This window comes from Herpailurus yagouaroundi, unplaced genomic scaffold (genome assembly GCF_014898765.1).
Source record: "Herpailurus yagouaroundi ecotype Mexico unplaced genomic scaffold, PumYag 140, whole genome shotgun sequence".
In the NCBI taxonomy this organism is placed as follows: domain Eukaryota; kingdom Metazoa; phylum Chordata; class Mammalia; order Carnivora; family Felidae; genus Herpailurus; species Herpailurus yagouaroundi.
This window is the reverse complement of record NW_024412395.1, coordinates 59,345,333-59,373,269: the sequence shown is the minus strand read 5'-3', so window position 1 is coordinate 59,373,269 and position 27,937 is coordinate 59,345,333. Positions and strand designations below refer to the sequence as shown.

The 27,937-nt window shown below is 39.1% G+C and overlaps 1 protein-coding gene across 4 annotated transcripts in view; it reads left to right on the top strand.

Annotated features, from left to right (window-relative positions):
• Window positions 1–27,937, top strand: part of TTN (titin) — a 275,680-nt gene that overhangs the window by 26,610 nt on the left and 221,133 nt on the right. For all 4 annotated transcript variants that reach the window (XM_040475510.1, XM_040475509.1, XM_040475508.1 and 1 more), the window contains 24 exons: window positions 1,175–1,380; window positions 2,144–2,377; window positions 2,479–2,723; window positions 3,600–3,871; window positions 3,995–4,159; window positions 4,254–4,422; window positions 4,524–6,217; window positions 6,362–6,643; window positions 7,156–7,422; window positions 7,520–7,792; window positions 7,940–8,203; window positions 8,295–8,555; window positions 10,178–10,438; window positions 10,978–11,241; window positions 11,335–11,595; window positions 11,726–11,986; window positions 12,399–12,659; window positions 13,168–13,309; window positions 13,399–13,564; window positions 14,668–14,899; window positions 16,622–16,906; window positions 17,138–17,263; window positions 21,986–22,174; window positions 27,602–27,658. In XM_040475510.1, coding sequence (XP_040331444.1) covers window positions 1,175–1,380; window positions 2,144–2,377; window positions 2,479–2,723; window positions 3,600–3,871; window positions 3,995–4,159; window positions 4,254–4,422; window positions 4,524–6,217; window positions 6,362–6,643; window positions 7,156–7,422; window positions 7,520–7,792; window positions 7,940–8,203; window positions 8,295–8,555; window positions 10,178–10,438; window positions 10,978–11,241; window positions 11,335–11,595; window positions 11,726–11,986; window positions 12,399–12,659; window positions 13,168–13,309; window positions 13,399–13,564; window positions 14,668–14,899; window positions 16,622–16,906; window positions 17,138–17,263; window positions 21,986–22,174; window positions 27,602–27,658 — 6,837 coding nt within the window. The remainder of the gene's footprint in view (window positions 1–1,174; window positions 1,381–2,143; window positions 2,378–2,478; window positions 2,724–3,599; window positions 3,872–3,994; window positions 4,160–4,253; window positions 4,423–4,523; window positions 6,218–6,361; window positions 6,644–7,155; window positions 7,423–7,519; window positions 7,793–7,939; window positions 8,204–8,294; window positions 8,556–10,177; window positions 10,439–10,977; window positions 11,242–11,334; window positions 11,596–11,725; window positions 11,987–12,398; window positions 12,660–13,167; window positions 13,310–13,398; window positions 13,565–14,667; window positions 14,900–16,621; window positions 16,907–17,137; window positions 17,264–21,985; window positions 22,175–27,601; window positions 27,659–27,937) is intronic.

Sequence of the window (27,937 nt, the reverse complement as noted above, 5' to 3'; positions counted from 1 at the left end):
ATTAAAATATCCCAATTCTGATTCTGGCTCTGTCCCCATTGCTACCCTCTCTTGGCCTCAGCTATACAGAAAATGTTTTAGACCAAGTGGCCTCAAAAGCCATGCTGGTGCTAAACATCACGGTTCTGGCACGAAGTTTCTATCTGGTGCCTTCATTTCTAGGCGTATCATGCCTTCGAAGATGCAAAGACTCCATATCTCGCTGCCTTCCAGATCCAGACAGATAATATCAGTGAGTGGTAGGAAGATAGTGGCAAACTGGAGAGCATATGCCCCGCCTCAAGGGGGCAGTCGTTCCCTGCCTCCACTGTGTTGTGACCAGGCACATACCTGCCAGGCTCAATGTTCCTAGAGTTTCTGGTATTTGAAAGAAAACTTGGAAATCAAGATTTTTCAGGATTCATAAGTAATTGGACAAAAAGCATAATGGCATTCAGGCCAAACTGAATGTATCTGTGGGTCACATTTACTTTCGCTTAATTGTTCACATTTACAGCGGACCATCCCATGTTTTGTCTCATTTGACCTGCCCAATATCCCTTAGAGAAAGTTAGGATATTATCCTAATTTAGCAGATAGAGCACTCAAGACCCAGGAAGATAGATGAATTGCCAAAAGCCACATGGCAAATTAGGAAGACCCCCCCAGGATAGTTCCTAAAGAACTGACTGGTAACAAAATTCTTTCTACAACAGTACCGGCTGCTTTGACTTGTCAAGGCAAGTTTGTTTTTGAATTTCAATCTAACAGATATTGAGCACCTTGAGAGTAAAATTTAGAAAATCTGGCTTTTGATTATCAACTTTCTCCAGTGTAGGGCTTGCCTGAATGAAGTGGCATGAAGGCTTTTTCATAAGAACCTTAAAAATTAACTTATGTTCTTAAAACAAATGAGCAAAGGGGAGAAAGAGAAAGAGAGGGAGAGAGAGACAAACCAAGAAACAGACTCTTAACTGTGTGGAACACGCTGCTGGTTACTGAAGGGGAGGTGGCTGGGGGGATGGGTGGAATAGGTGATGGGGATTAAGGAGGGCACTTGTCTTGACGATCACTGGGTGTCAGATGGAATTGTTGAATCACCTTAGTATACACCTGAAAGTAATATCACACTGTATGTTAACTATACTGGAATTTAAGTCAAAACTTTAAAACAACTTCTGTTTTTAACTCCTAGCTGATTATGAGTCACTGATGAAGTCCCAGCAAGAAATGCTTTACCAAACACAAATGACTGCATTTGTGCAAGAACCTAAAGTTGGAGAAATAGCACCTGGATTTTTATACTCTGATTATGAAAAAGAGTATGAAAAAGAACAGGCCTTAATTAGGAAAAAAATGGCCAAAGATACTGTAATGGTCAGAACTTTTGTAGAAGAACAGGTGAGTATAAGAATAATGACCAAGCAAATCATCTCATAAATTACACTTTCCTTCCAAGGTGCCCTCTTTTTGTTTGATATTTTCATTGTCAGGTGATGGGGTAATGATTGGGCTATAGTTATTAGCTCCAAGTTCACTGCTGATGAGTTTCCTTAACCTTCGTGACCTGCTGCATAATGTGGCTTTAGAAATAAGGATTCTATATATGCAGGAAAAGATAAATATTAGAATGACCAGGTCCACTGCTGACCAAATCCCTTCATCTGTAGAATGAGCATCCCAAAGTAACCTGTGCCTTTAGAATATCATTGACTCAAGATGCCACAGCAAGAACTGACAGAGATGATGGTAATGCAGATTAGAAAACAAAACAGGGACTCCTATAATTCTCACTGAAAAACAAAAACAAACAAAAATCTTCCTAGATTTTCCCCCCAAAACTTGGATCCTTATCTCTGAAACTAATACTCTTTTTTTAAAAAGTTAATTTATTTATTTTAAAAGACAGCATGTGCATGAGAAGGGGAGGGGCACAGAGAGAGGGAGAGAGAGAGAATCCCAAGCAGGCTCCACACTGTCAGCGCAGAGTCCCACATGGGGCTCAATCTCATGAACTGCGAGATCATGACCTGAGCCAAAATTAAGAGTTGGATGATTAACCAACTAAGCCACCAAGGTGCCCCTAAAACTAATAGTCTTAAAGCATTTCTGTTTGTCAAGATTTATATATTTTTAACAAACTGTCATCTTTTTTACTACATAGGAATTCCATATTTCTTCCTTTGAAGAGAGGCTCATCAAAGAAATTGAATACAGAATAATAAAGACTACATTAGAAGAACTTCTTGAAGAAGATGGAGAAGAGAAGATGGCAGTTGACATTTCTGAATCTGAAGCTATTGAAGCAGGATTTGATTTAAGAATCAAGAATTATAGAATTCTTGAGGGAATGGGTGTTACTTTTCATTGCAAGATGTCTGGCTATCCATTACCCAAGGTAAAAAAATAAACATCATGCCTCCACACTACAATAAAGATATACATCATCTACAATAACTATTTTATCTAATTTTTTTCAAATATGCATATTATTTGCAGATTGCGTGGTACAAAGATGGCAAGCGCATCAAACATGGAGAGAGATACCAGATGGACTTTCTGCAAGATGGCAGAGCTAGTCTGCGAATACCTGTTGTTCTTCCAGAAGATGAAGGCATCTACACCGCATTTGCCAGCAATATTAAGGGAAATGCAATTTGCTCAGGGAAATTGTATGTGGAACCTGCTGCACCTCTCAGTGCTCCGACTTACATACCTACGCCAGAATCAGTGAGCAGAATAAGGTAAGACTCAGAACAATTTGGGTTGATTAATGTTTAAATTGTTTAAAACACCAAATATCCCAATAGCAAATTGCTGTTGTGTGGGGGCCAAAAAAGTGGAGATAACACCAAAACTTGCCATTCGCAATTCAGATGATGCCAAGAGTTTTTACTTGCTGCCCCTGTGCAAGGTGAGCAAAGCATTGTCATTAGTGTGGCATGTTATTCATTTGCTGGTGCTAGAACCAATATGATGAAAACTATAAAGGTTTACTTAATACCTAATTTTACATATGTTATCTCTAATTTATACAACAACCCTGCAATGTAGGTATTCTTATTACTATTTTAGAAGTGGGGGCACTTAATCTTTGTGAGCCTATAAAAATTGTCTTAGTTCACCAGCCCTGATTGTGCCAGCACTTGAAAATTCAATCCAAGCCAGTCTGGCTGCAATGGGCAAATAGGTTTTTGGTTTTTTTCAAATATAATTTCTATGTTTTCCCTTCCCTTGGGTAAAAAATTATATTTCTCTTTTTCTATAAATTTATTCATTGGGTTATTTAACTGACCAACATTTATTGAGATGTTTTAGCAGTTGAATCAGAAGGGTTTGGTGACTAATTCGGGTGATGATGGAAAGACTGTATTAAGAATTATTCCAAGATTTTAAGGCTGAGTACTTGACTGTGTTGAATAATACTGACTGGGATTGAGGATATATGGAAAACATAGATTTGGGGGCAACAATAATGTATTCTGTTTTGGATCCCAGTGAGTTTGAAGTGCCTTCTAATAATATATGAAGTATATTCTAAAATAACATTAAGAAGGGGGTTTGTTTATCTTGCTTTGTTTTCTCTGTGCCTCATGAAAATATTCTGTTTTGTTTTTCAGATCCATCTCTCCACGTTCAGTGAGTAGATCTCCTATACGCATGTCTCCTGCACGCATGTCCCCTGCAAGGATGTCACCTGCACGGATGTCCCCTGCAAGAATGTCCCCTGGACGTCGGCTGGAGGAAACAGATGAGTCACAACTTGAGAGACTGTATAAGCCAGTCTTTGTGTTAAAGCCTGCTTCTTTCAAATGTTTAGAAGGACAAACTGCCAGATTTGACTTAAAGGTTGTCGGTAGACCTATGCCAGAGACCTTCTGGTTTCATGATGGTAAGTATGATAATTTTTTACTTACAAATCATGAAACACAAAAGTAAGCTTATATGTATGTACAGCACTTTTTAAAAAGAACTATTTTAATCTATGTTTTCTTTTTTACTTAATGTTTTACAGGCCAGCAAATTGTCAATGATTATACCCATAAAGTAGTCATTAAAGAAGATGGTACCCAATCACTGATTATTGTTCCTGCATCCCCCAGTGATTCTGGGGAATGGACTGTGGTTGCCCAAAACAGGGCAGGCAAATCTTCGATTTCAGTGATTTTAACTGTGGAAGGTATTAGCCCTTAATAAAGAAACTACCTTATTACTTGGGCTATAAACAGGTATTTCAGCCCTACTCACTCTGAATCACAAACTTTCTCTTCCAGCTGTGGAACATCAGGTAAAACCAATGTTTGTGGAAAAACTAAAAAATGTCAATATAAAGGAAGGTTCTCGACTTGAAATGAAAGTCAGAGCTACGGGTAATCCCAACCCTGACATTGTATGGCTGAAAAACAGTGACATCATTGTACCTCATAAATATCCAAGAATAATGTGAGTTTGCTTGAAAATAATAAAACTAAGCTCATTATCAAATCCAAATAACTAAAGAAGCAATAACTACTTCTGTATTGATTTTTCTTCCCTTTTAATAGAATTGAAGGCATAAAGGGAGAAGCTGCCCTTAGAATTGATTCCACTGCCAGCCAAGATTCTGCCTGGTATACGGCAACTGCTATCAATAAGGCTGGCAGAGATACTACGAGATGCAAAGTAAATGTTGAAGTTGAGTTTGCAGAGCCTGAACCAGAGAGAAAATTAATCATCCCACGAGGGACATATAGAGCAAAAGAGATTGCAGCCCCAGAACTGGAGCCCCTCCATATGCGATATGGTCAAGAGCAATGGGAAGAGGGTGACCTCTATGATAAAGAGAAACAACAGAAACCATTTTTCAAGAAAAAACTCACTTCCTTAAGACTCAAGCGCTTTGGGCCCGCCCACTTTGAGTGTAGGCTAACACCAATTGGTGACCCAACAATGGTGGTGGAATGGCTCCATGATGGGAAGCCACTTGAAGCAGCCAACAGGCTCCGTATGATCAATGAGTTTGGGTATTGCAGCCTTGATTACGGGGTTGCATATTCCAGAGACAGTGGTATCATTACTTGTAGAGCTACTAACAAATATGGAACAGATCACACATCTGCTACACTTATTGTTAAAGATGAAAAAAGTCTTGTGGAAGAGTCGCAATTGCCTGAGGGGAGGAAAGGCTTACAAAGAATTGAAGAGTTAGAGAGGATGGCTCATGAAGGTGCTCTTACAGGTGTAACAACAGATCAAAAAGAGAAGCAAAAGCCAGACATTGTTTTGTTCCCAGAGCCAGTAAGAGTACTTGAAGGGGAGACCGCTAGATTCCGTTGCCGAGTGACCGGTTACCCTCAACCCAAAGTCAACTGGTACCTCAATGGACAACTCATTCGCAAAAGCAAAAGGTTCAGAGTTCGTTATGATGGCATTCATTATTTGGACATCGTGGACTGCAAATCATACGATACAGGGGAAGTCAAGGTTACTGCAGAAAATCCTGAAGGTGTGATAGAGCATAAAGTGAAACTTGAGATCCAACAGAGGGAAGATTTTAGGTCTGTCCTCAGACGAGCCCCTGAACCAAAGCCCGAGTTTCATGTACATGAACCTGGAAAACTTCAGTTTGAAGTACAAAAAGTAGATAGACCTGTTGACACCACTGAAACCAAGGAAGTTGTGAAGTTGAAAAGGGCTGAAAGAATTATCCATGAAAAGGTACCTGAAGAGTCAGAAGAGCTGCGCAGTAAATTCAAGCGCAGAACTGAGGAGGGATATTATGAAGCAATTACTGCTGTGGAGCTCAAGTCTCGTAAGAAGGATGAATCCTATGAAGAACTCCTAAGGAAGACAAAAGATGAACTTCTCCACTGGACCAAAGAATTAACTGAAGAGGAAAAGAAAGCCCTTGCTGAAGAAGGCAAAATCACTATCCCAACTTTTAAACCTGATAAAATTGAACTAAGTCCTAGTATGGAAGCTCCTAAAATCTTTGAAAGAATCCAAAGCCAAACAGTGGGCCAAGGATCTGACGCACACTTCCGGGTCAGAGTGGTGGGAAAACCAGATCCTGAATGTGAATGGTACAAAAATGGTGTAAAGATAGAACGCTCTGACCGAATCTACTGGTACTGGCCCGAAGACAATGTTTGTGAACTGGTCATAAGAGATGTGACTGCTGAGGATTCTGCCAGCATCATGGTGAAAGCCATCAACATAGCTGGAGAAACCTCAAGCCATGCATTCTTACTTGTCCAAGGTAATTTCGATGTCTTTGGTTTGATGGATCTGTCTCTATTTATCCATGAATATCCATTGGTGTATTTCTTTTTATTTTATTTTCCCATTATTCAAATTGTGAATTTAATTTAATATAATGTCTTTTTCCCCCCTTTTCTTGTAGCCAAGCAATCAATCATTTTCACACAGGAATTACAAGATGTTGTTGCTAAGGAAAAAGACACCATGGCAACCTTTGAATGTGAAACTTCAGAGCCATTTGTCAAAGTGAAATGGTATAAAGATGGTGTGGAGGTTCACACGGGAGATAAATATAGGATGCACTCTGACAGAAAGGTTCACTTCCTGTCCATACTGACGATTGACACATCTGATGCTGAAGACTATAGCTGTGTACTTGTGGAAGATGAAAATGTAAAAACAACAGCGAAACTTATCGTCGAAGGTAGTAAATAATAATTTCACCATTTACTTAAGTTCTAAAGTCACCCTTAGTATGTGATCAAATTAGCTTTGCAATTTTCCTTTTATAAAAAGAACTATGTGGGAGTTGAATATAACCTCCATAGCAAGATTCCTGAATGTATACCACTAATTGAGATTATTGACAATTTGGATTTTTATTTTTTTTCAAAATTTTTATTTCAAAATTATTGGATGGCATGACATGACATTCTTCTCTCACGTTAATGACAATTTGGATTTTTAAAAACCAAGGTTATTTTGATGCCTTATTTTTAAATTTTTGCATTGAAATAAAATTCTGTTTTAAAAAAAATTTTAAGTAAAATAATCTTTTTTATTGAAAATATATTCCTCAGTTCATCAGCAGGTACACATTAAGAATATTCCTGATAGCATGGGGGGATTTGAGAGACTTACAAGGAATTTTTTCTACCCTAAGTCTAGATGTGTAACTCTCAAGAAAAATTAACTTCTCTTTATCTTATGCCTCAGGTGCAGTTGTTGAGTTTGTGAAGGAACTTCAGGATATAGAAGTTCCAGAATCGTTTTCAGGAGAGTTAGAGTGCATTATATCCCCAGAAAATATAGAAGGCAAATGGTATCATAATGGTGTGGAGCTGAAGTCCAATGGTAAATACACAATTACATCTCGTCGTGGACGTCAGAACCTCACAGTTAAGGATGTGACCAAAGAGGACCAGGGAGAATACACCTTTGTTGTCGATGGGAAAAAGACAACCTGTAAACTAAAGATGAAACGTAAGTCTGCCTGTTCTTTTTGGCCTGAAGGGAATATCATTATGGCTTATTGATAAGAAATGATCATAACTTTCACTTTTCTCCCCATATTTCACAGCCCGTCCCATTGCTATTCTACAAGGACTTAGTGATCAAAAAGTCTGTGAAGGTGACATTGTTCAGCTTGAGGTTAAGGTCTCCTTAGAGAATGTGGAAGGTGTCTGGATGAAAGATGGCCAAGAAGTACAGCCCAGTGACAGGGTTCACATTGTGATAGACAAACAGTCACATATGCTGCTTATTGAAGACATGACTAAGGAGGATGCTGGAAATTACTCCTTCACTATTCCATCCCTTGGACTATCAACCAGTGGGCGTGTCTCTGTCTATAGTGAGTGCAACTTACATATTTTTATGTGTATATTTTTAAGTGAGGTAGAAAACTTTAATTAGGCATTTAAAACAAAATTCACATTAATAAATTGTGTGTGTGTGTGTGTGTGTGTGTGTGTGTCTGTGTGTCTGTGTGGTTTTGCAGGTGTTGAAGTGATAACACCTCTGAAGGATGTTAATGTGATTGAGGGTACCAAGGCTGTGCTCGAATGCAAGGTATCAGTCCCTGATGTGACTTCTGTTAAATGGTACTTAAATGATGAACAAATCAAGCCTGATGATCGTGTACAAGCCATCGTTAAAGGCACTAAGCAGCGACTAGTGATTAACCGGACCCACGCCTCAGATGAAGGACCTTACAAGCTGATGGTTGGCAGAGTCGAAACTAGCTGTGATCTTTCTGTGGAAAGTAAGGATTCTTCCATTTAACTTATTATTGTTTTAAGCATTCTATTTTCCCAGTGTAATATTAACCAAGTGTTTATTTTCTTTTTCCCCAGAAATTAAAATTATCAGAGGTCTTCGTGACCTTACCTGTACAGAAACCCAAAATGTGGTCTTAGAAGTTGAGCTATCCCACTCAGGAATTGATGTTTTGTGGAATTTTAAGGACAAAGAAATCACACCCAGTTCCAAATATAAAATTGAAGCTCATGGAAAAATATATAAGCTGACAGTTCTAAATATGATGAAAGATGATGAAGGAAAATATACATTTTTTGCTGGAGAAAATATGACATCTGGAAAACTTACTGTGGCAGGTTGGTACATTTGTCATTCAGTCTGAGTTCTTATGTGGGGTACTTATTTCAATTTAAGAAATTGTGGCCCATTTCCTTCCAAATTCCCATCAGGTTCCTTCTTCCATGCCTCTGCTTATGCTGTTCTCAAAGTCAGGAGTCCCCTCAACACTTTCCCCACCATGTGCTTCTAGGGAGACCTACCTCAAATGCCATCTTTTTGTGAGGCCTTCCTTAATTTTCCCATTTGTGTAAGATCTTATTCCAACAACCTCAGGATTATTTTGTATGTGTCTCTTCCATGGCCTTTATCACATACTTTTCTCATTGCCCATTTCTTCTTCTCACACCAGAGTATAAACTCTTCCAATCTGGAATTTTGCTTCTTTCCCATCTGTGTTCTCTAACATATTGCACGTGATAGATGATCAATAAACATTTGTTGAACTGAGCTTTATTTAAACTTTCCTACTCTAAAGGTGTATTTCTTTTTTTTTAATCATTCTTATTTCTTCAACTTTTGTATCTTTTGTTCCCTTCATACTTGTTTTATGAACCCAGTGAAAATTTTAAAATATAACTCAATGTATCTATATATCTCTTTCTTGTGACATGAAGTAGACCATTCTCATTCAGCAGAAATCCCTAGTTTCAAAATGGAGAACCAAAAGCATAAATCAATTGCTAAGAAAAAACTAGAAGTCATCATTAATTTTCTTGGTTTATTACAATTTAATTACTGAGGAGTTGAGATATGACATCGGGATTAAATTGTGTAGTCCATATGGGAAGTGTGTGTCCCACGTCATATGAGTTACCTAGATTATACTTTATTACATTATAATATTTCTGCAGATATTTGACTATGAAAAACACTCCTGAAAGAAAATTGTGGATCTTGCACTCTGACATGTGTAATATAAATTGCATGTTTTTAAATGTGTGCAAACAAGAAAAAACTATGAGCCCTTATATTATTTCACTCAACATTTTTTAAGGCTCTACCATAGGCAAGGACTGCTAGAAGCACAGGACACAAAAACAAATGAGGCATGATATTTTTTCTTGAGGAATTCACAATTTTTAGAGAGGGACAGATATATCAGCAACTAACTTGCTGAAGGAGTAATTTTTTTCTGCCAGTGAATGATGGCCATGGAGACAAAGGGGGAAGCTTCATAAAAGAGATAACAGTTGTTAAAATAGTGATTTTTTAGTACATAAGAATCTCTTATAGAAACATTGATGACTGTACATTTTGTTTAGCACATCTTTTCCCAATCAAATATTAGACACATTTGCAGGAAACAACCCTTAGAAGACTAGGTAGAATGCTTTTGAAGAAGGAATTGAGTTAGAGGCCATCCATGTGGTATGGTTCTTAGAATTCAGTATTAATTTACCGGTTGCTTTCCCTTTGCAAAACCTTCCTGATTCCATTATTTTCCTTATCAGTCATGCAAACTTAGAGTAGGGTTTTCTGTGATATCTTCTCAATATGGGCAACGATAATTCTATTAGACAGTTCATTATATTCAAAATCATGTTTTAAAATTTGATTTTATATTTAATTGTGCAAAGATTTCCTTTTTGTATAAATATTTTTTTAAAGGACTCACACTTGTACTTCTCTTGTTCCAAAGGGGGGGCCATCTCCAAGCCACTCACCGATCAGACTGTGGCTGAATCACAGGAAGCTGTGTTTGAATGTGAAGTTGCCAACCCAGATGCTGAAGGAGAATGGCTGAAGGATGGCAAACACCTACCGCTGAGTAACAATATCAGAAGTGAATCTGATGACCACAAAAGGAGACTGATCATTGCTGCCACCAAATTAGATGACATGGGAGAATATACCTACAAGGTGGCCACCTCCAAAACTTCTGCCAAACTCAAAGTTGAAGGTTAGTGATATAATAACAGATTTATCCATTCCACATTATATTACGTTCTTGATGGTTCTCGTTTTAAAAGTCAATGGTATAATTATTTTGGATGTCATGAATCATGATTTCATAAAATCATTATAAACTCTCCAAACTTTCTAAGCCATATACCACAGGGCGCAAAATTGCTTATAAGATGTGTTTCTGTGCAGAAGCCATTTCTTAGGTTCCAGCTTGGAGGAACAGCTTAATGAGATGCTCTCATTCTCCACCCTTCTTTTGTTCTTCTCCAGTCTATTAAGCTATTAGTATACAGCTGTGCAAACTTCATCTCATTCAAGTGTAGAAAAATCATTGCACAGTGTACATTTTAAACTGGATTCCAGGTTTTCATAAATAATCTCAAGGTATCTTTTAAAATAGAGGTGCTGCATAAACCACAAAAGTTTTGATAACCGTTCTTTTGCAAGATGACCAGGTAATGATCTCATTCCAGGAATTCTTTTACTTGATGATACCATCTTTATTTCCTAAATCAATCATAAATTTGTCTCCAGCTGTCAAAATTAAGAAGACTCTGAAGAACCTCACGGTGACAGAGACACAGGATGCCGTTTTCACTGTGGAACTCACACACCCTAACGTAAAGGGTGTCCAATGGATCAAAAATGGGGTTGTGCTACGATCCAATGACAAGTATGACATCTCAGTCAAAGGAACAGTTTACACTCTGAGGATTAAAAACTGTGCTGTTGTGGATGAATCCGTGTATGGCTTCAAGCTTGGAAAGCTAGGAGCCAGTGCCAGACTGCACGTTGAGAGTAAGTTGATTCAGAAACACTTTACAAGTAGCCGGTTAATGGTTACCGCTAAGTTAACCCATGTCCCTGAATTGTTTCAACTTTCCTCATTAGCTGTCAAGATCATTAAAAAGCCAAAAGATGTGACCGCCTTGGAAAACGCCACCGTTGCCTTTGAAGTTAGTGTTTCGCATGACACGGTTCCAGTAAAATGGTTCCACAAGAATGTGGAGATTAAGCCAAGTGACAAACACAGACTGGTCTCGGAAAGGAAGGTCCACAAACTGATGCTGCAGCATATTTCCCCCTCGGATGCTGGGGAATATACAGCTGTGGTGGGGCAATTGGAATGCAAAGCTAAACTTTTCGTGGAGAGTAAGTATGAGATAGCCCCTATGGCGCTTCCCTAGATGATCCGCATGTGTTCATTTTTTGGTTGGTTGGTTTCATCTGCTTTTTTAAAAAATAATATATACTAACTGAAATACTCTTTGGTTTTCCCAAGCATTGCATATTACAAAAACCATGAAAAACATTGAGGTACCTGAGACGAAAAATGCCTCCTTTGAGTGTGAGGTGTCCCACTTCAATGTCCCTTCCATGTGGCTGAAGAATGGCGTGGAGATTGAGATGAGCGAGAAGTTCAAGATAGTCGTGCAAGGGAAACTCCACCAGCTGATCATCATGAACACCAGCACAGAGGACTCTGCAGAATACACATTTGTCTGTGGCAATGACCAAGTCAGCGCCACCCTGAAAGTGACCCGTAAGTACACAGACAAAAAAGCTGTATAAAATATTTGGGAAACTCCTGGTTATTCCGTATTCTACACCTTTCCTTCCTAACCAGTTAACCCACTCAAAAATCCTTGATTGACACATCTACTATGTGTTCACACTGAGTTAGGCACTAGTATCTCTACCTGTTTAAAATTTTCTGATTAGAGTAGCCTGGAAAGGCTACCTACAAAGATGCTCTAGTGTCTATTACTAGCTCTTTCTGCTTGGCCTTGTCCTGTTGTAGAGGGGTACCTGGAAGGTCTCACAGCTCATATCCCTGAACTACAATCACCTTAGCAGACATACTAAACACGTCCCTAGTTTTCACTCTGTGCTTGTTGTAACTCACATCATGCTGACACAAAGTCTCCTTCGGTGTATTTTCTTCCCCTTTGCAGCAATCATGATTACATCCATGCTGAAAGACATCAATGCTGAAGAAAAAGACACCATTACCTTTGAGGTAACCGTGAACTATGAAGGCATCTCATACAAATGGTTAAAGAATGGTGTGGAAATCAAATCAACTGACAGGTGCCAGATGAGAACCAAAAAGCTCACGCACTCACTGAACATCAGGAACGTGCACTTTGGGGATGCAGCTGAGTACACCTTTGTGGCTGGAAAAGCTACATCAACAGCCACCCTTTATGTGGAAGGTATGGTTTCACGAACATCCTATCCTTAAAAATAAATGTGAATACTCTATGCGAAATGTTAATCAGTGGACTAATTAGTGAATGGAAAAATAAAATGTGGGTATCCATGTCACGAAATATTGTTAGCAATAAAAAGCCAGTGCTGGTACATGCTACACATGGATGAATCTTAAAAACTTTACGCTAGGTGAAAGAAGCCAGTCCCAAAGGACCATATATTGTGTGATTCCACTTATAGGAAATGTCAGAATACACAAATCTGTAGAGACACAGATTTGTCTCTAAATCTGAGGGCAGACAGTAGAAGGTGTCTGGAGGGTGATGGCTGAGGGGTGCATGGTTTCTTTCTGGGGCAATGGGAATATTCGAACATTGATCATGGTAATGGTTGCATGACTCTGACTATACTGAAGGCGACTGAATCGAACACTTTAAACAGGTGAATTGTATACTAAGTTATGTCATAAGGCTGTTAGAAAGGTTAATTTTTTTGCATGCTGTTTTCCAGCTCGTCATATAGAATTTAGGAAACACATTAAGGACATCAAGGTTCTCGAGAAGAAGCGAGCCATGTTTGAATGTGAAGTTTCTGAACCTGACATCACTGTCCAGTGGATGAAAGATGGCCAAGAACTGCAGATTGTGGATAGGTCAGTTGTTTTGTTTTGCCGCATTCAAGGAATGCGCAGTTTGCTTTGAGTCACTGTGCATTGAACTTCAATTTCCATTTCATCTACAGAATAAAGATACAGAAGGAGAAATACGTCCACCGCCTCCTGATCCCATCCACCCGCATGTCTGATGCCGGGCAATACGCAGTGGTGGCAGGAGGCAACATATCCACTGCTAACCTCTTTGTAGAGGGCAGAGATGTTCGCATCCGGAGTATTAAAAAGTCGGTTCAGGTATTGTCTACATGCTGAATTTTGGGAGACATCATCAGGAGCCCGTAATCCATAGTTTGGTATTCTAATTTTTTAACTTTAGAATTTTCTAAGCACAGTCTTCTAAAGAATGAAAACAGCTGATCCCTGCTGGCTTAGACTCTTGATCTGACATCAATTTAGTCACAGTTTTCCCTCACTTAGGGAAATGGTGTGTCCTTAGCAGCTGTCTAGATACTTTAATTAAAGCAGCTGTGGAAACTTCACTGTCTAACAAATGGCCACCTGCCAAGCTGCACAAACCAGAAAAGAACGAAAATTTAAGTTGCGGTGTTTACACAGCAGCTAGAACTCAGGGAATTTAGAACAAGGTGGCATTTCCTCAGAAGCCTTCTGTTATGGAGAGGCAGGTATGTAGGGACTTGGCTGGAAACACTTCCTCTGAGGTCCAAGAGGAAGACCGGTGCGGGCAAAGCTGGATTCCTAGCAAACATGCCGAGCCAGACACCTCTGCTCTCTACCACATGTGCAGAATTTATTCTCATGAGGGCCAGTCTTCTCAAATGATGTAATGGAGATAACATGGTAAGAGAAGTGTCATTAGAGTTCAGATTTATCATATTGCTCGTCTAAGGAGAACCGGGCCACTCAGGCCACCTGAATAAACTTCTGTCCTTTATTGTCTGATTCTGAACCTTGATTTCCTCACTCTTAAAAATGAGGATAATAGCTTCCACCTACCCCAGTAGATTCTTGTTCCTACTCCATGAAATCAAATTGAGTACTAACTTAGAAGAGCTTTGTCGAAAATAAAAAGCCCATGGGCATAAAGTGTCATTATTTCTGTTATTATCAGTTAAGAAGCAAACATTTAAGGACTCGAACATGGTCTCTTTGGGGGCAGCATCCCTCCTCAGTGCAGGTATAAGCATGATTTCTACAGAAGAAGTTAGGGCACCAATTGTCCAAGGATATGCAGGACAAATCAGAATGTGACACAACCAGTCAGCTTTTTATATCGTAATGGATAAGTTTGGCACACTCTTGAAATAAGCAGTTTTAGAAACAGGTCAAAACTGAAAGGAAACCGGGGCTTCAATTCTCTTTTTCTGTTCCATCAAAAGGTTATTGAGAAACAACGTGCTGTGGTTGAGTTTGAGGTCAACGAAGATGATGTGGATGCCCACTGGTATAAAGACGGCATTGAAATCAACTTCCAAATTCAAGAACGATACCAGTATGTGGTGGAGAGAAGAATCCACAGGATGTTTATCTCCGAGACCAGGCATAGCGATGCTGGCGAATACACCTTTGTGGCAGGAAGGAACAGGAGTTCTGTTACACTCTATGTCAATGGTAGGTGGAGATATTGATGTGTTTTGTGAATCCAGCTAGAGTAATCCTCTTCTTTAACTTCCCAAAGTGCTGATAGTTTCTGGGAAATCTCTAGGGAAGCCATGGTCCTTGTATGCTTGCAACTACATTTATTTTCACATCATTCCCTGGTAAAGGGACAGCAGCTATTAAAAAGACTTAAAGATGTCATTTCTTGAAAGTGCCTAGTGGCTGGATCTTCATTGAGTTGGTCAGCACTACTTAATAGCCACTGTATGTCAATTATAATAGACCCCCAATGGGTTTCTAGATACAGAATTCATCTGGTCAAGTTTTCTGCCCTTGGCCCCAAGTGCTTAAGTACCAGTAGACTTACCAAGCCATAGGGTCATTTCCTTCGAGAAAACCCAAAGGTCCTCTTTGAGGCCCCAGAGGGCCTAGACAGCCACAGGCAATGTTCAACTAGGTTTTCTCTGCCCCAAGCCCTAGGATCATAGGCTCTTACTTTTAGGGGAAATTCCACATGCTACCAAAGGCTCAGAGGGGTGCCATTAAACCATTTTCTTTCTTCATTACAAACCTTAGAGCTGAATTTGAAGCTGACCTGGAAATGAGACTAACCTAAATAGAGAAAATGGACCATTCATCCCTATTTTAATTTTGAGTCATATCTGTCTGCACAAATACCCCTGAGGCAGATGAAGGAACTCTAGGAAAATCTCAAGTTAATAAAAATGAACCATATTTCCAACATTCCCTCAGTCCCTAGGAGACCAAGTGATCATGATATCCAGTTCTTATTATTTCTGTATTAGTGGTGTATAGACTGAGGCACAGAGAAGTAAAGGTCAGAAACCAGCCTCACAGGAGTCCTTTCTCCCCATTTCTGTGTTCAGTAAACTAGCTAGTTCCCCTCTCTCATCACAACACAGACAAGATGCTTTACTTAGGATAGCAGGAAAGTGAGTTTTTTCCAATCTACCTAATTGCCTCTAACTAGATCTGGAATAACATGTATTCTTACCTTCGTAGTTACTGATTGTGCTTCATTGGCACCTATATATAAAGAAATGACTATGACACATACACAAATACTTGGAAAACAAACCAGTATGAAATGAACCACATCACCACATGGTTTGTCCAAATGATGTAAAATTAGGTAGCACGTGGCAGTTGTTCTCACAATTTTTTTAGTTTTGAGAGAGAGAAAGAGACAGAGAAAGAAAGAGAGAGAATGAGTGGGGGAGGGGCAGAGAGAGAGAGGAACAGAGGATCCAAAGCAGACTGTGCTGACAGCGCAGAGCCTGACATGGGGCTCGAACTCGCCAACCTCAAGATCACAACCTGAGCTAAAGTCAGACGCTTAACTGACTGAGCCACCCAGGCACCCCTGTTCTAGCATTTTTTAGGGTACTGTGCATCACTGCACCCCTACCCAGACCCCAACATGCAAAGGGGTGATCACCTTATGTTGACAAGTTCAACACTCGCAGCAACACCCCGTCACCAAGCCTCAAATAGAAGTACCTTTCTAAAGTTATTCTCTCTCCTCGAGGACAAAATTCCAAATGTTTTCTTCCTTCCCAGCACAAAGAACATTCCAATATTCTGAGGCAAGTAAAGTTATCATAATTCCAAAGTTTTGTTTCTGGGCACTGGCCACAAATGAACACAGACTTTCACATGCTCTCCTGTGTTGTCATGTTTTTTCACAAGCTGTTTGTTTTCATTTACTCCCAGCTCCAGAACCACCCCAAATTCTGCAGGAGCTCCAGCCTGTCACTGTGCAGTCTGGCAAGCCTGCCCGCTTCTGTGCTGTGATATCTGGCAGACCACAGCCCAAAATTTCCTGGTACAAGGAAGAGCAGCTGCTTTCCACTGGCTTCAAGTGCAAATTCCTTCATGACGGGCAAGAGTACACGCTCTTGCTAATTGAAGCCTTCCCAGAGGACGCGGCTGTTTATACCTGTGAAGCCAAGAATGACTATGGAGTAGCCACGACGTCCGCTTCCCTCTCCGTGGAAGGTAGAAAGGCCTCGCTAGCCTCAGCTTAAAATAAAACCTAAGAAACCCGCTTTTTGTGTGTTGTCCCACTGCATTTATGAATACAATTTGGAGCTCATACAAGTGGATTGCTGCTCAGCTTTCAGAAAGTGCCCTGATGCCACATGAATTAAGATAAATCCACGTGCTCCATTCTTCTTTGAGGTCTGCAGGTGATTTAATCCTGACGCATCTTGTGGTCCCTTTCTTTAGTTCCGGAAGTCGTGTCTCCAGATCAGGAAATGCCAGTTTATCCTCCTGCTATCATTACCCCACTTCAGGACACCGTCACTTCTGAGGGACAGCCAGCCCGTTTTCAGTGCAGAGTTTCTGGAACAGGTAGGTTCATGAGCAAAGGTATTGTTGCTAATACTTACACAGAATGATCTGAGGAGAGCTTTCTCACATTTTCCTCCATCACAGACACCTCCCAGGCATAATTTGACTCTTAATGGGAATCTTGCAAAAGACTTACTTGAATTACTGAACTAAGGAATAGACCATGTTTACCACTACTGAACTGTAGCATCAAAAGTAAGGGCATTATAATCCGAGAGGTTAGATTTGAATTGTGGCTCCCCTGTGTGACCTTAGGCAAATATATTATTTCTCTGGCTCTCTTTTCCTCATGAGTAAAGTAAGAATAGTATTGCCTTTGATCTTAGAACATACCTTTCACAAGGGCAGGGATTCTGTCTTAGCACCTAAAACCTGGTGCCTAAAAAGGCAGTGGCTACTAGAAGGTAAGACCCTTGGCAGTGAGGGTGAATCCTTGTCCTAGGATAGCTTCATGCATAGTGGATAGTCAATATGTACTTGTTAACTGGACAAAAGAATGATTATCAAATGACTAATACCAATGAGGATCGTGTTAGATAACACACACCAGCACGTAGCACAGTGTTCGTCATATAGTAACCCTCAGTTGGTTAGCTATATGCTCTTTAATTGGGGCATGCTTCCCAAACACCCACGGCCCTGTCTCACAGCCTCAGGAGTCTGATGTTGGTAGAATGAGGCAAAATATTTGCAGCTCTTTCAAGCCAATTATGATTGTAAATTTATCTCAGGTAGGGAAAAAGTAAATCAACTTTATCCCAAATGAAAGTCACTCTCATATTCTTGGCCCTTATATATGCTCACCAAAGGGAAATTCTTAGAGCTTAGCTTCATAGCACTCCTAGTTAAGTGTGGGTTTATTTTTATGATTCTTCCATTGGTTTATGACCCAATCTCTGCATTGCCATGAGCCATTTTTGTAAACAAGTCAGTATTTCAATTGGCCTTCTAAAACCTGATGATTTCCTCCTCTGAGGTGAAGATGCTGATCTAGAAACCAAATGGACCTGTTTGATTTTTATGAGTATAATGAAAAGATAATTAATGATGTAGGTAAAGCATCTATAGGCCTGGCTGGCAAGTGACTGGTGCTCAATACATTAATTTTATTATAGATATAGAGGGGAATTATATAAACATAAAAGTCTGGTAGTGGGCAACCAACATGGGGAAATACCATAGACTTTGTGAGTTTGAGAAACACTAAATATTAAGAAATAAGATCTGATTTGATAATATCCTACTAACACAGTAAAGGCATTTTAATATCAAATTCATTAAAGCCACACTAAATAATTTGTCCTTCCATTGAATTTTTAGAGGAAAAATTTCAAATCGATATACATATATATGGGTCGTTTAAAGCAGTAGTCTTTATATAGTACTCTTCAGTTTATAAATAATATTATAGTTTTGCCTTTAAGGTATTACAAAAATATGTTTTAAGCCTTTCATAAGACTCCAATTGGGGGACGCCTGGGTGGCTCAGTTGGTTGGGCATCCCATTCTTGGTTTCTGTTCAGGTCATGATTCCGGGGTTGTGGGATCAAGCTCTCATCAAGCTCCATGCTAAGGGTGGAGCCTGCTTAAGATTCTCTCTCTCTCCCTCTGCCTTTCTCCCCTGCTCACACACACATGTTCTCTCCCTCTCTAAAATAATAATAATAATATAATAATAATAATAATAATAATAATAATAATAATTTTTTAAAAAAAGACTCTAATTGGGGTAGAAAGAGAAAAATATCTTTTTTATATGACTGACATCTTTAAATGTTTAAATGGACGTTATAAACTTATGGATTACTAACTCTTTATGTGTGGTACTATTTACAGACATATAGAAATTTGAGCACCCTCTTGCAAATGTATTTTCTATATGGCAAAATGTAAGTTCTTTAAGTAAAATGCCCTTTTAAAAGCTTACCAAATCATAAAGGTTGATGCCCCTGGGACTAAATATATTTACACAACTTTCTCTTAGCAAGTATTACCCTAGGAAAGTAAATTCAGCCCTGCCTTCTACAAATGTGAAAAAAAATTATCAGTCTTCAGAAACCTCAGTCACATGTTTTTGGAACTCAATACTTGCTGAAGCATGGAACTTGGCTCTCAGCAATCTAGTGGTGCTTTTATGAGAACGTGTTGCCTACTGAAGGTCTCTGGTGCCACCTACTGGTGGAAAAGCAATTTGTAAAAGCAGATTTTTAAAACGTAATAAAGCTACATTTTTACCAATGTTTATTCTACAGATAATCAGTATCATTCAAAGGCTTACTGAGCAACAGCTAGCTAAATAAAATGATAATTGGTCTGGCAATGATGGATTCCTGTTCATTTAAGTAACTCTTCAGGTTTATTCGACTGCTATTGAAACATTACACTAGCTGCTAGGGATGCCAGACCTGGCTTTCATAGAATTGAGTGTAGGTGAGGAGACACACGTGCACAACTAGATCCCAAGGTTGTAAGTGCCATAACAGCCCATGTACTCAGCGCTGACTGTTTGCAACATGAACAGAGATGCACAGACTGGGCATTGAAAAATCAACAGGATCCTTGAACACAGCGGTGTTCTAGGCAGAGAACGACATTTACAAAGTCATAAAAGCTTGCAAGGGTACTTCATGTGCTGGAAACGACAAGTGGCTTAAGTATGGTTGGAAAGTGATGTGATAAGTGGATGAGAAGGCCAGGAAAGAAGGCAAGGGCCAGGTACTAAAGGTTTGGTATTCTATGCTTAGGATTTTAGATTTTACCTTGTTTATACTAAGGAGCAACTGAAGGATTTTTAAGCCCCTCGGTAACATGATTTACTTTTTTAGAGACACTACTGTGGTAGTGAAAAGAGGAATGGTCAGTTGTGGGAGGTGAGACCAGGTGAGGACCAAGGGAGAGGCCATCCTAACAGGCTTGGAAGGTGCTGACAAGGCCCTCAATTAGGGGAATCGGGAGAAAAAAGGCTGTATATTGAATTCAAGAGGTGGAATGAACAGAATTTAGGGACCAAATATAGTGGAGTAATAGAATGGGGAGCAGGGGCAGTGGAGAGGCCTCACGGAAGCCAAAAGAGGCCAGTGACCAACACAGAAAGGGGCAGCCCAGTCAGAAGCACCAAATCCATTACCAAGAGAGGTCTCACCTGTTAGCTTATTTCTTGTTGACAATACATGCCTATCCTAGGGCTTCAATCAGTTTACCTCTGTCAGTAGTAATATGCAGAGAACCTTGCAAAGTGGTGAACCAAACTCTTCATCTTCCATTTCTGTTGAGGTTTAATAGACAAACTAAATAGTTATAGAATGATCGCTAAATTCCATGTGATGGTGTTGTCTCTTACATCACCTGGCCCTGACTTTTGGTAAATTATTAAAGGCACGGCTGATCCCTTGCGAGGTTAAACATTCTTTCTATAATAACTGACTTGTGACAGTGGTTTATAAAGCTCCTTCCATGTGTAAGCCATTTAATTCACACAACAATTTATTGCAAAGAATAGCTCATGCACTGGGTGTTGTATGGAAACCAATTTGACAATAAATTTCATATATTAAAAAAAAATAGCTCATGAATTACTATGCATCTTATTTTACAAATGAGAAGACTGGTCCAGAGAGATTAAATGACAGGTGTAAGGTCACACAGCTGGTAAATTGTGGTATCAGCATTCCATTTTCTACCTTACCTTGCTACCTAAGGAAGTGAAGAGATTTAAAAGGAGAACCTGTAGTTTAAAAATACTACCACCATGGGCAGGATGGAGGGAAACCTTCACAAGCCAATATTTGTGCCAAAATGCAAACAAATGCTAGCTGATTGCACCACAAGAGAATCCTCCATAGATGGTAATTAGATAAGGGAGTGGTATAGGGATCATACTCAGCTTGGGTTGTGGCTTTTAAAACAAATAACTAAATTTAAATCCACTCTTGACTTACAGGGTTACTGTTTCAATGGAAGTATATTTTTTAAAGTGCACGTTACCTTAAACCATAACAATATAATGTTATTTTATCTTTGCTTTGGGGTTATTTTCTATCATTTTAACATGATTCAACTCCTTATATGAAAAGAACTGGTTTTATTATTATATACTATTACTGTTACTTTGAAAAAAGCCAAATATATCTAAGATGCCCAAATTCCATTACTCTCAGTTTTAAAAATTATTTTTTGCTTTGCTCAGACCTTTCAATGCTTGCTCATTGGTAATGACAGTATAGAATTTTTTTCTTCAGACTACAGGGTGTCTGTTTTATACTTTTGGGAATGTTGATTCTCTCAGCTCTCTTTTTGATTGATCTTTCTGCCCACCAGAAGTGCAGATTTTCCTCTCCCTGTCCTCGTAAGCAACCACAATCCTAGATAAAACCCATCCTGATGACCCTACCTTAGGACTATCTTTTTCTCAAGGTCACTATGTCAAAACCTTGACCCTGTTTCCACAGCATGGACTGCAAATGGTTAAAAAGAATATAATTAAAATTATAAAAGTTCAAATATTACAACCAGTCTATAAGCTGGATTTTTCTGGAATCATGTTTTTCTTAAAGATGAAAAGGAAACCTAAAAGAGCAGATGTGGCAAGCCCAAAAGGGAAATCTAATGTTATTAAGATAAATATGAAATGTAGTCAACAATGTAATCAATACTGTGTTTGCAGGTAAAATCATCCACCACTTTTTGTGATTTTAAATATCTTTTTTTTCTTTTGTGATGCAGATCTAAAAGTGTCTTGGTACGCCAAAGACAAGAAAATCAAGCCATCTCGGTTCTTTAGAATGACTCAATTTGAAGACACTTACCAACTGGAAATTGCTGAAGCTTTTCCGGAAGATGAAGGAACTTACACTTTTGTTGCTAATAATGCTGTTGGTCAAGTATCAAGCACAGCCAACTTGAGACTGGCAGGTACAGTAAACAACTTTAAGAACCACATTTAAATATGGATCTAATCTTACAATGCCAGTAACAATCACTAAAGATTCCATGTAAACCATCATTGGCCCTACCATTCTCTTTTAATGCGACTAATTGTTTCCATGTTATACACGACATTCTTACTTTTCTTTTATCCCATCTCATGATGAATCACAAACCATCATTTTCTATTTTGCCCTGCTTTGTCTTTATACTGTTTTGTAATGTACTGCTCTCCGCGCCAGCTTTCATGCTTTCTGATCAGCATGTATCAGAATGGAGAGAAATATGCTAAAGAAATACTTAGGTAGATTTGTTTTCTCATTTAGCTAAGATGAAAATTAAAAAAAAAATGTTTTTTAATGCCAGCGTTACTATCCACCCATTGTCTTGACACAATTCTGAGTTCACAGAAGCTACAGAGGATGATTTCGGGTCTGGACACCATCTAGATGCATTCGCCATCATTCCAAGAATGCCTTCAGGTTAAGGGGCCCAGTCCAAAGATGGTTTAGCATTTCTGATATTTGGGGCTTTTAAACTGCAATCAGAAACACTTCCCTGGCAGTGGGGAGCACTTTGATTCAAAACAAGATAACAACAATATTTTTATACAGTCAGACTATTTTTGCTGAGCTAATTTAGTCTATGTATTCTTAACTATATACAAATACATAAGGATTGAAGGCAACTTTGATTTTTCCCTTAATTTTAAATACAATAATAATCAGATATTTTCTTAATAATCAATTTAAAGTGGTTTACAAAATAGAAAATCTGATTTTATAACCAGAGGGGAAAAAAATAAAAACAGAAAACAAGAATACCTAAACTAAATTGTGTACTTCACTACTGCCTTCGCAAACAATACAGTAAGTTTCTTAGACTATTTATGTCTCCATTTGTTTGTCTGGAAAATGGAAGTGAACATGTGTGACTTGGAACCAATAATGTCATACGTTGGCAAGGCATTAAGATTGGTCTGGATTCTAGTCCACCATTACAATTTACGACAGATCCGTCTGTAGACAACTCCAAATGAGTTCTGGTTTCAATGCAGGGTAAGACATTAAAGGTTGGCATGCTTCTTTTCAGGATTTAGCAAATTTGGAGAAGTTACATCAAACTCCCAATGGCATGTTTCTTCGTCAGTTTCATTTAAGAAGGACTCCCTTGGCCAAAAGCCCATCTTCATCCAGCCTCTATCAAGCCTCAGGGTGCACAGCGGGGAGACAGTCAGATTTCATGCAAGGGTTTTTGGCATTCCCAAGCCAGAAATCCAGTGGTTTCATAACCAGCAGCCAATTCTACCAACAAAAGATGTAGTTTTCCATTTTGAGGAGTCCACAGGCATGGCTTTAATGCTTATAGTTGATGCTTACTCAGAGCATGCTGGGCAGTACTCTTGCAAAGCCGCCAATAGTGCTGGGGAAGCCTCTTGTGCAGCTACACTCACAGTGACTCCAAAAGGTAAAGCTCATGTTGCTTTAAAGACTTGGATTTGCTTCATACCTCCTACTCCCACTGTTACTAATGAGAGTCTCTACTGTTTGTCTCATTGCATAGTGTGGTCAGTCGATAATTTACTAATAAAATAACACCCAACAAGTCCTCCTTAGTTCTCAATTATGGGTTAACCTATGCAATTAAAATCTCACTGAAGTGTATATTCTGCGTAGTACACTAGTATTTTTTAAGGCATCAGCTTTGCTTGATGTTTTTACTTTTCTAAACAACATCTCGTGGTTGAATAATTAATGATCCATTTGCTGTATATTGTTATAAAGTATGCAGAAGAAGAAGGACAAATGGTATCCCAGGAGAGGGAAAAGAGAGAGAGAAAGAGAGGGAGAGACTATGTAACTCTGGTTAGCTGCAGTGACAACAGAAGGAAGGACGCAGAGACGCTATGGCATCGCATGAGCCTTCATCATCCATTCATCACTGGGTCACTGGGAATGAACTTTCTTTTGTATGATCTGACATCCTAGAGCATACTCCATTTGGCATGCTGCTTCTAAGTGACAACGACGCCTTCCATCTTCATCTTCCATGCCATTTCATGTTACTAACCTAACCAAGTGACAAAGCTTAGATCTTAATATTCTTTTCTTTTTCTTGTCACTTGATTATACAGTGCAAGCCCTAGCTAGGCAGAGTTCTGGGAAAGATGTAAGAGAGTCCACCAAGTCCCAGGCAGTGGCAGATTCCTCTTTCACAAAGCAGGAGAGCAAACTATCCCAAAACGAAATTAAGTCATTTCAAGGATCATCATATGAATATGAATCACAGGTTTTTGAAAGTGTATCTCAAAGTTCCATCCACACAGCTGCATCAGTTCAAAATGTAGAGTTGCGCCACACTGCGTCCCTTTCACAAATTGCAGAAAGCACTGAGTTATCTGGGAACTATGCTGAAGAGGCAGTGGGTGAGGCACCAAAGATTCTCCTGCAGCTTCAGGACCTCTCTGTAAGGTGCGGCGACACTGCTGAATTCCTCTGTGTCTTACAAGATGAATCCTCTGTTGATGTAACCTGGACTCACGAAGGCATAAAGATCGAGGACTCTGAAAGAGTGAAGCAGTCGCAACGTGGAAATATTCAGTTTCTTATCATACGTAACGTTCAGCTGGTAGACCAAGGACTGTACAGCTGCAGTGTCCACAATGAGTATGGAGAGAAGACAACGTCAGCAGTACTAAGCATAGAAGGTGCTTCTTTGGCTTTTAGCTCTGACTTGCTTCATTTCATCCCCATCGCTTTATGCAGCTTTTCTGCTGTGCAAATTGATCAATGAATATATTAATTAGAATATCTCTAACTTAGCACTCTATTTGTAAAAGACTCACGAAAGTCAGCCAAGTTATTGGCCAGACTTGTGATGAACATTTTTAACTTTCCAGTCTAGATTCAAGGAAGTGTAACTTTCAAATCTCATTTCGGAAGGTTATGGTTTATGTCACGTGCAATGCTTTTCCTAGTATTTCCCAAATATGCCCCCTACGAGGCACACTGAAGAAGGTCAAGCTGTTACAGTTAATCAATTATTGATTATTTATTATTGTGCCTGATACTGCGCCAAGCCTAAATTTAATTATTTTAATATTAGGAGGCTCAAAAGTTCTCATCTGCCCTTTGTTTGCAGATCTGGAAGTTCTAGAGGTTTATGAGGAGCAATAGAAAATTGTGCACTGATAATGATAGGGCTCTGTCTGGACCAAAATTAGGAGTCTATAGCTATTTCTTAATAGGTGCTGCTGCTTCAAAGTCTCAGATCTTCCTGGAATTCTAGAATTATCTCATGGCTAGATTATTATTTTTGTTGTTATCGTGCTTGATTTGCCACCATGTCTGGAAGGGAATGAATAAATTTGTCTCGGAAAAGATAAGTTCTTCCTTTTATCCATGGACCTCCTCTTAGATACTAATGAAACAGGAAAGTTATTCTTCAGGTGCTAGAATCCCATGCTGTATGTCTGTAAGCAAAGAGTCTTTACTGAGTCCCGTGAAAGGTAACTGATGGAAGAAGTTCTAGCATCTCCAGGGGTCGGTGGAGACCTGTGGCCTCAAGGTCTTTTCTGATCTCTCCATCCATTTTTGAAATATTAGAGACGAGCAGGGGATAGTACAGTGCTATATGACAGCCATCTTGGCTCTGAATTTTGACAGAGTCTCATATATCATTTAATATATCTGTAATCCTCATTCTCCCAAAGGAGTCTTTTTTATCTCTTAATCTGACATTTTGTTCTGTAGCTCTTTCTGGTAACATTTTCATAGGCTTCAAAGGGAATAGCTCCAGAACTGAGATCTAGTTATGCAAATTAGATGGAAAATTCCACCATCCAAAGAGTTGACCCTCAATTTCACCATAGCTGCTGGCCAGTGCAATAATCACACATAGTGATTATTTATCTGGAGGTGACGTGGTGACAACCATGACGGTTTCTGCAGCCATATAATTGAGAGTTGGCTGTGTTGTGGAGGTAGGAACAATGTAGGTCTTTCAATTCGTTTCCTAAGGAATGTAGGGCCATGGTACATGCTCGATCAGCACATGGCCAGAGCGGATTTAAGCTGGACATTTTTTGCCACAGGATTTCTAGTTCACTCAGTTCTAATGGATTATATCATTAAAGTGTTCTTGGAGCATGAGCATTTTTCTCTTGGGAAGTCCAGACTGCCTCACTGGTACTTAAGAAAGTGAAAAGATAAGCCACTTTTAAGTGTTTGAAGAATGAAGGATCAGGCACAGTTATCTAATTATTGCACATAAGACCAGTCTTTACATGTTCCTCTTTTACTTTGGCCTTGTAACTCTACGTAGGCAGAGTAGTTATCCGCAAAGATCAAGTAGGAAGGTAAACCCTGTAAGTCTGTTTGAGTAGTTCTTCTGTACGTAAAAGTATAGATATATAATATGTTAGTTTGGGAACTAACATGCTGCTTTCCTTCTCATCCTAATGACACATCACCTTCTCTAAATTCAGTGTGTGTTTTACTCTTACAAACACAGCTAATTTATTACTTTTCCTAACTTTATTCTCACCTAGCAAACGAATCGCAAACCAGGACAGTTACAAAAATTGCCCTTGGTTCAGACACTAAAAGTTTTAAAACACACAAAGAGTCACAAAATAAAACAACCCATGAAGTACAGAGAGAATCGTCAAGGAAAACAGCAAGTTTGTCATTCACTTCATGCCAAAGCCCACAAGGAACGGAGGAGCCATGGAGTCCCGCGTCACCACACAGTTCCACACGGATGGACAGAAGAACAAGAGGGAACCAAGGCACCCACCTTTCCCAGGAAGCTGCCCCAGAGATGATTGTGTCTAAAGCCTGTGCCTTTTCCCTATATAATAAAAGCTATTTTGACTTGAGGACTCTGTTTTGCTCCTTAATATGTAACCAGACTTTGTGTAGTCTCAAGTTTTAAAGGTGGTCCAAATGAAAGGTATATTTACTAGCAGGAAACGCTTAATTCTGCAGGAAAACCTGAGAATAGCCCTCGGCAAAAGGCGGCAAGTTAGAAAATGCATGTTCCTTCTAAATGTGATTCCTTCTCTTAGCAAGTGTTCCATCGATAGGACATTTTTATTTTTAAAAAAGAGAATATTCCTTTAGTTGATGGATTGCTTTTTGGAATGCATGTAAAGGCATGGGGAGTTATGAAACTAAAAGTGGAAATTTCATAGAGAACCTAAAATAAAAATGTTTTAAAATCTTTCTGCCAACATTGTCATGTACTTTATCAGCTCATTGATTTGTCTGGCATGGATTTTTTGGGTGCACTTGGGGGACATAGTTTTCTGTTACTAGAATGAAGAGGAAATTATAATTATATGAATATATGAATTGAGGCAGAAAGTATATCAGGTTAATCATTAAAACCTCTTTATATGTTTTCCCATTTTAGCCCCAGAATCAATTTTGCATGGAAGGATTGAAGAGGAGATTGAGGTGGAGATGAAAGGTATTGTTATATTGGATGTGAGATTTAAGTAGAAATTCTGAAGGATTAATAGAATCCTTGACCTGCCTACTTTCTCTTAGTAATATTGAGAAAAATGACATAGATGTACAAATATATCTCTTAGAGTATATATTACTATGTCGCATGCCTGGTTTAGTATGCTGATGGTTACATGCATTTCACAGTAATTTGTTTGACAGTGATTTAAAGTCTTATATTTAAAATTTATCAGCCATTTTCAACTTCATGTTTGCAGCCATTTTCATAAGTGTGTATCAG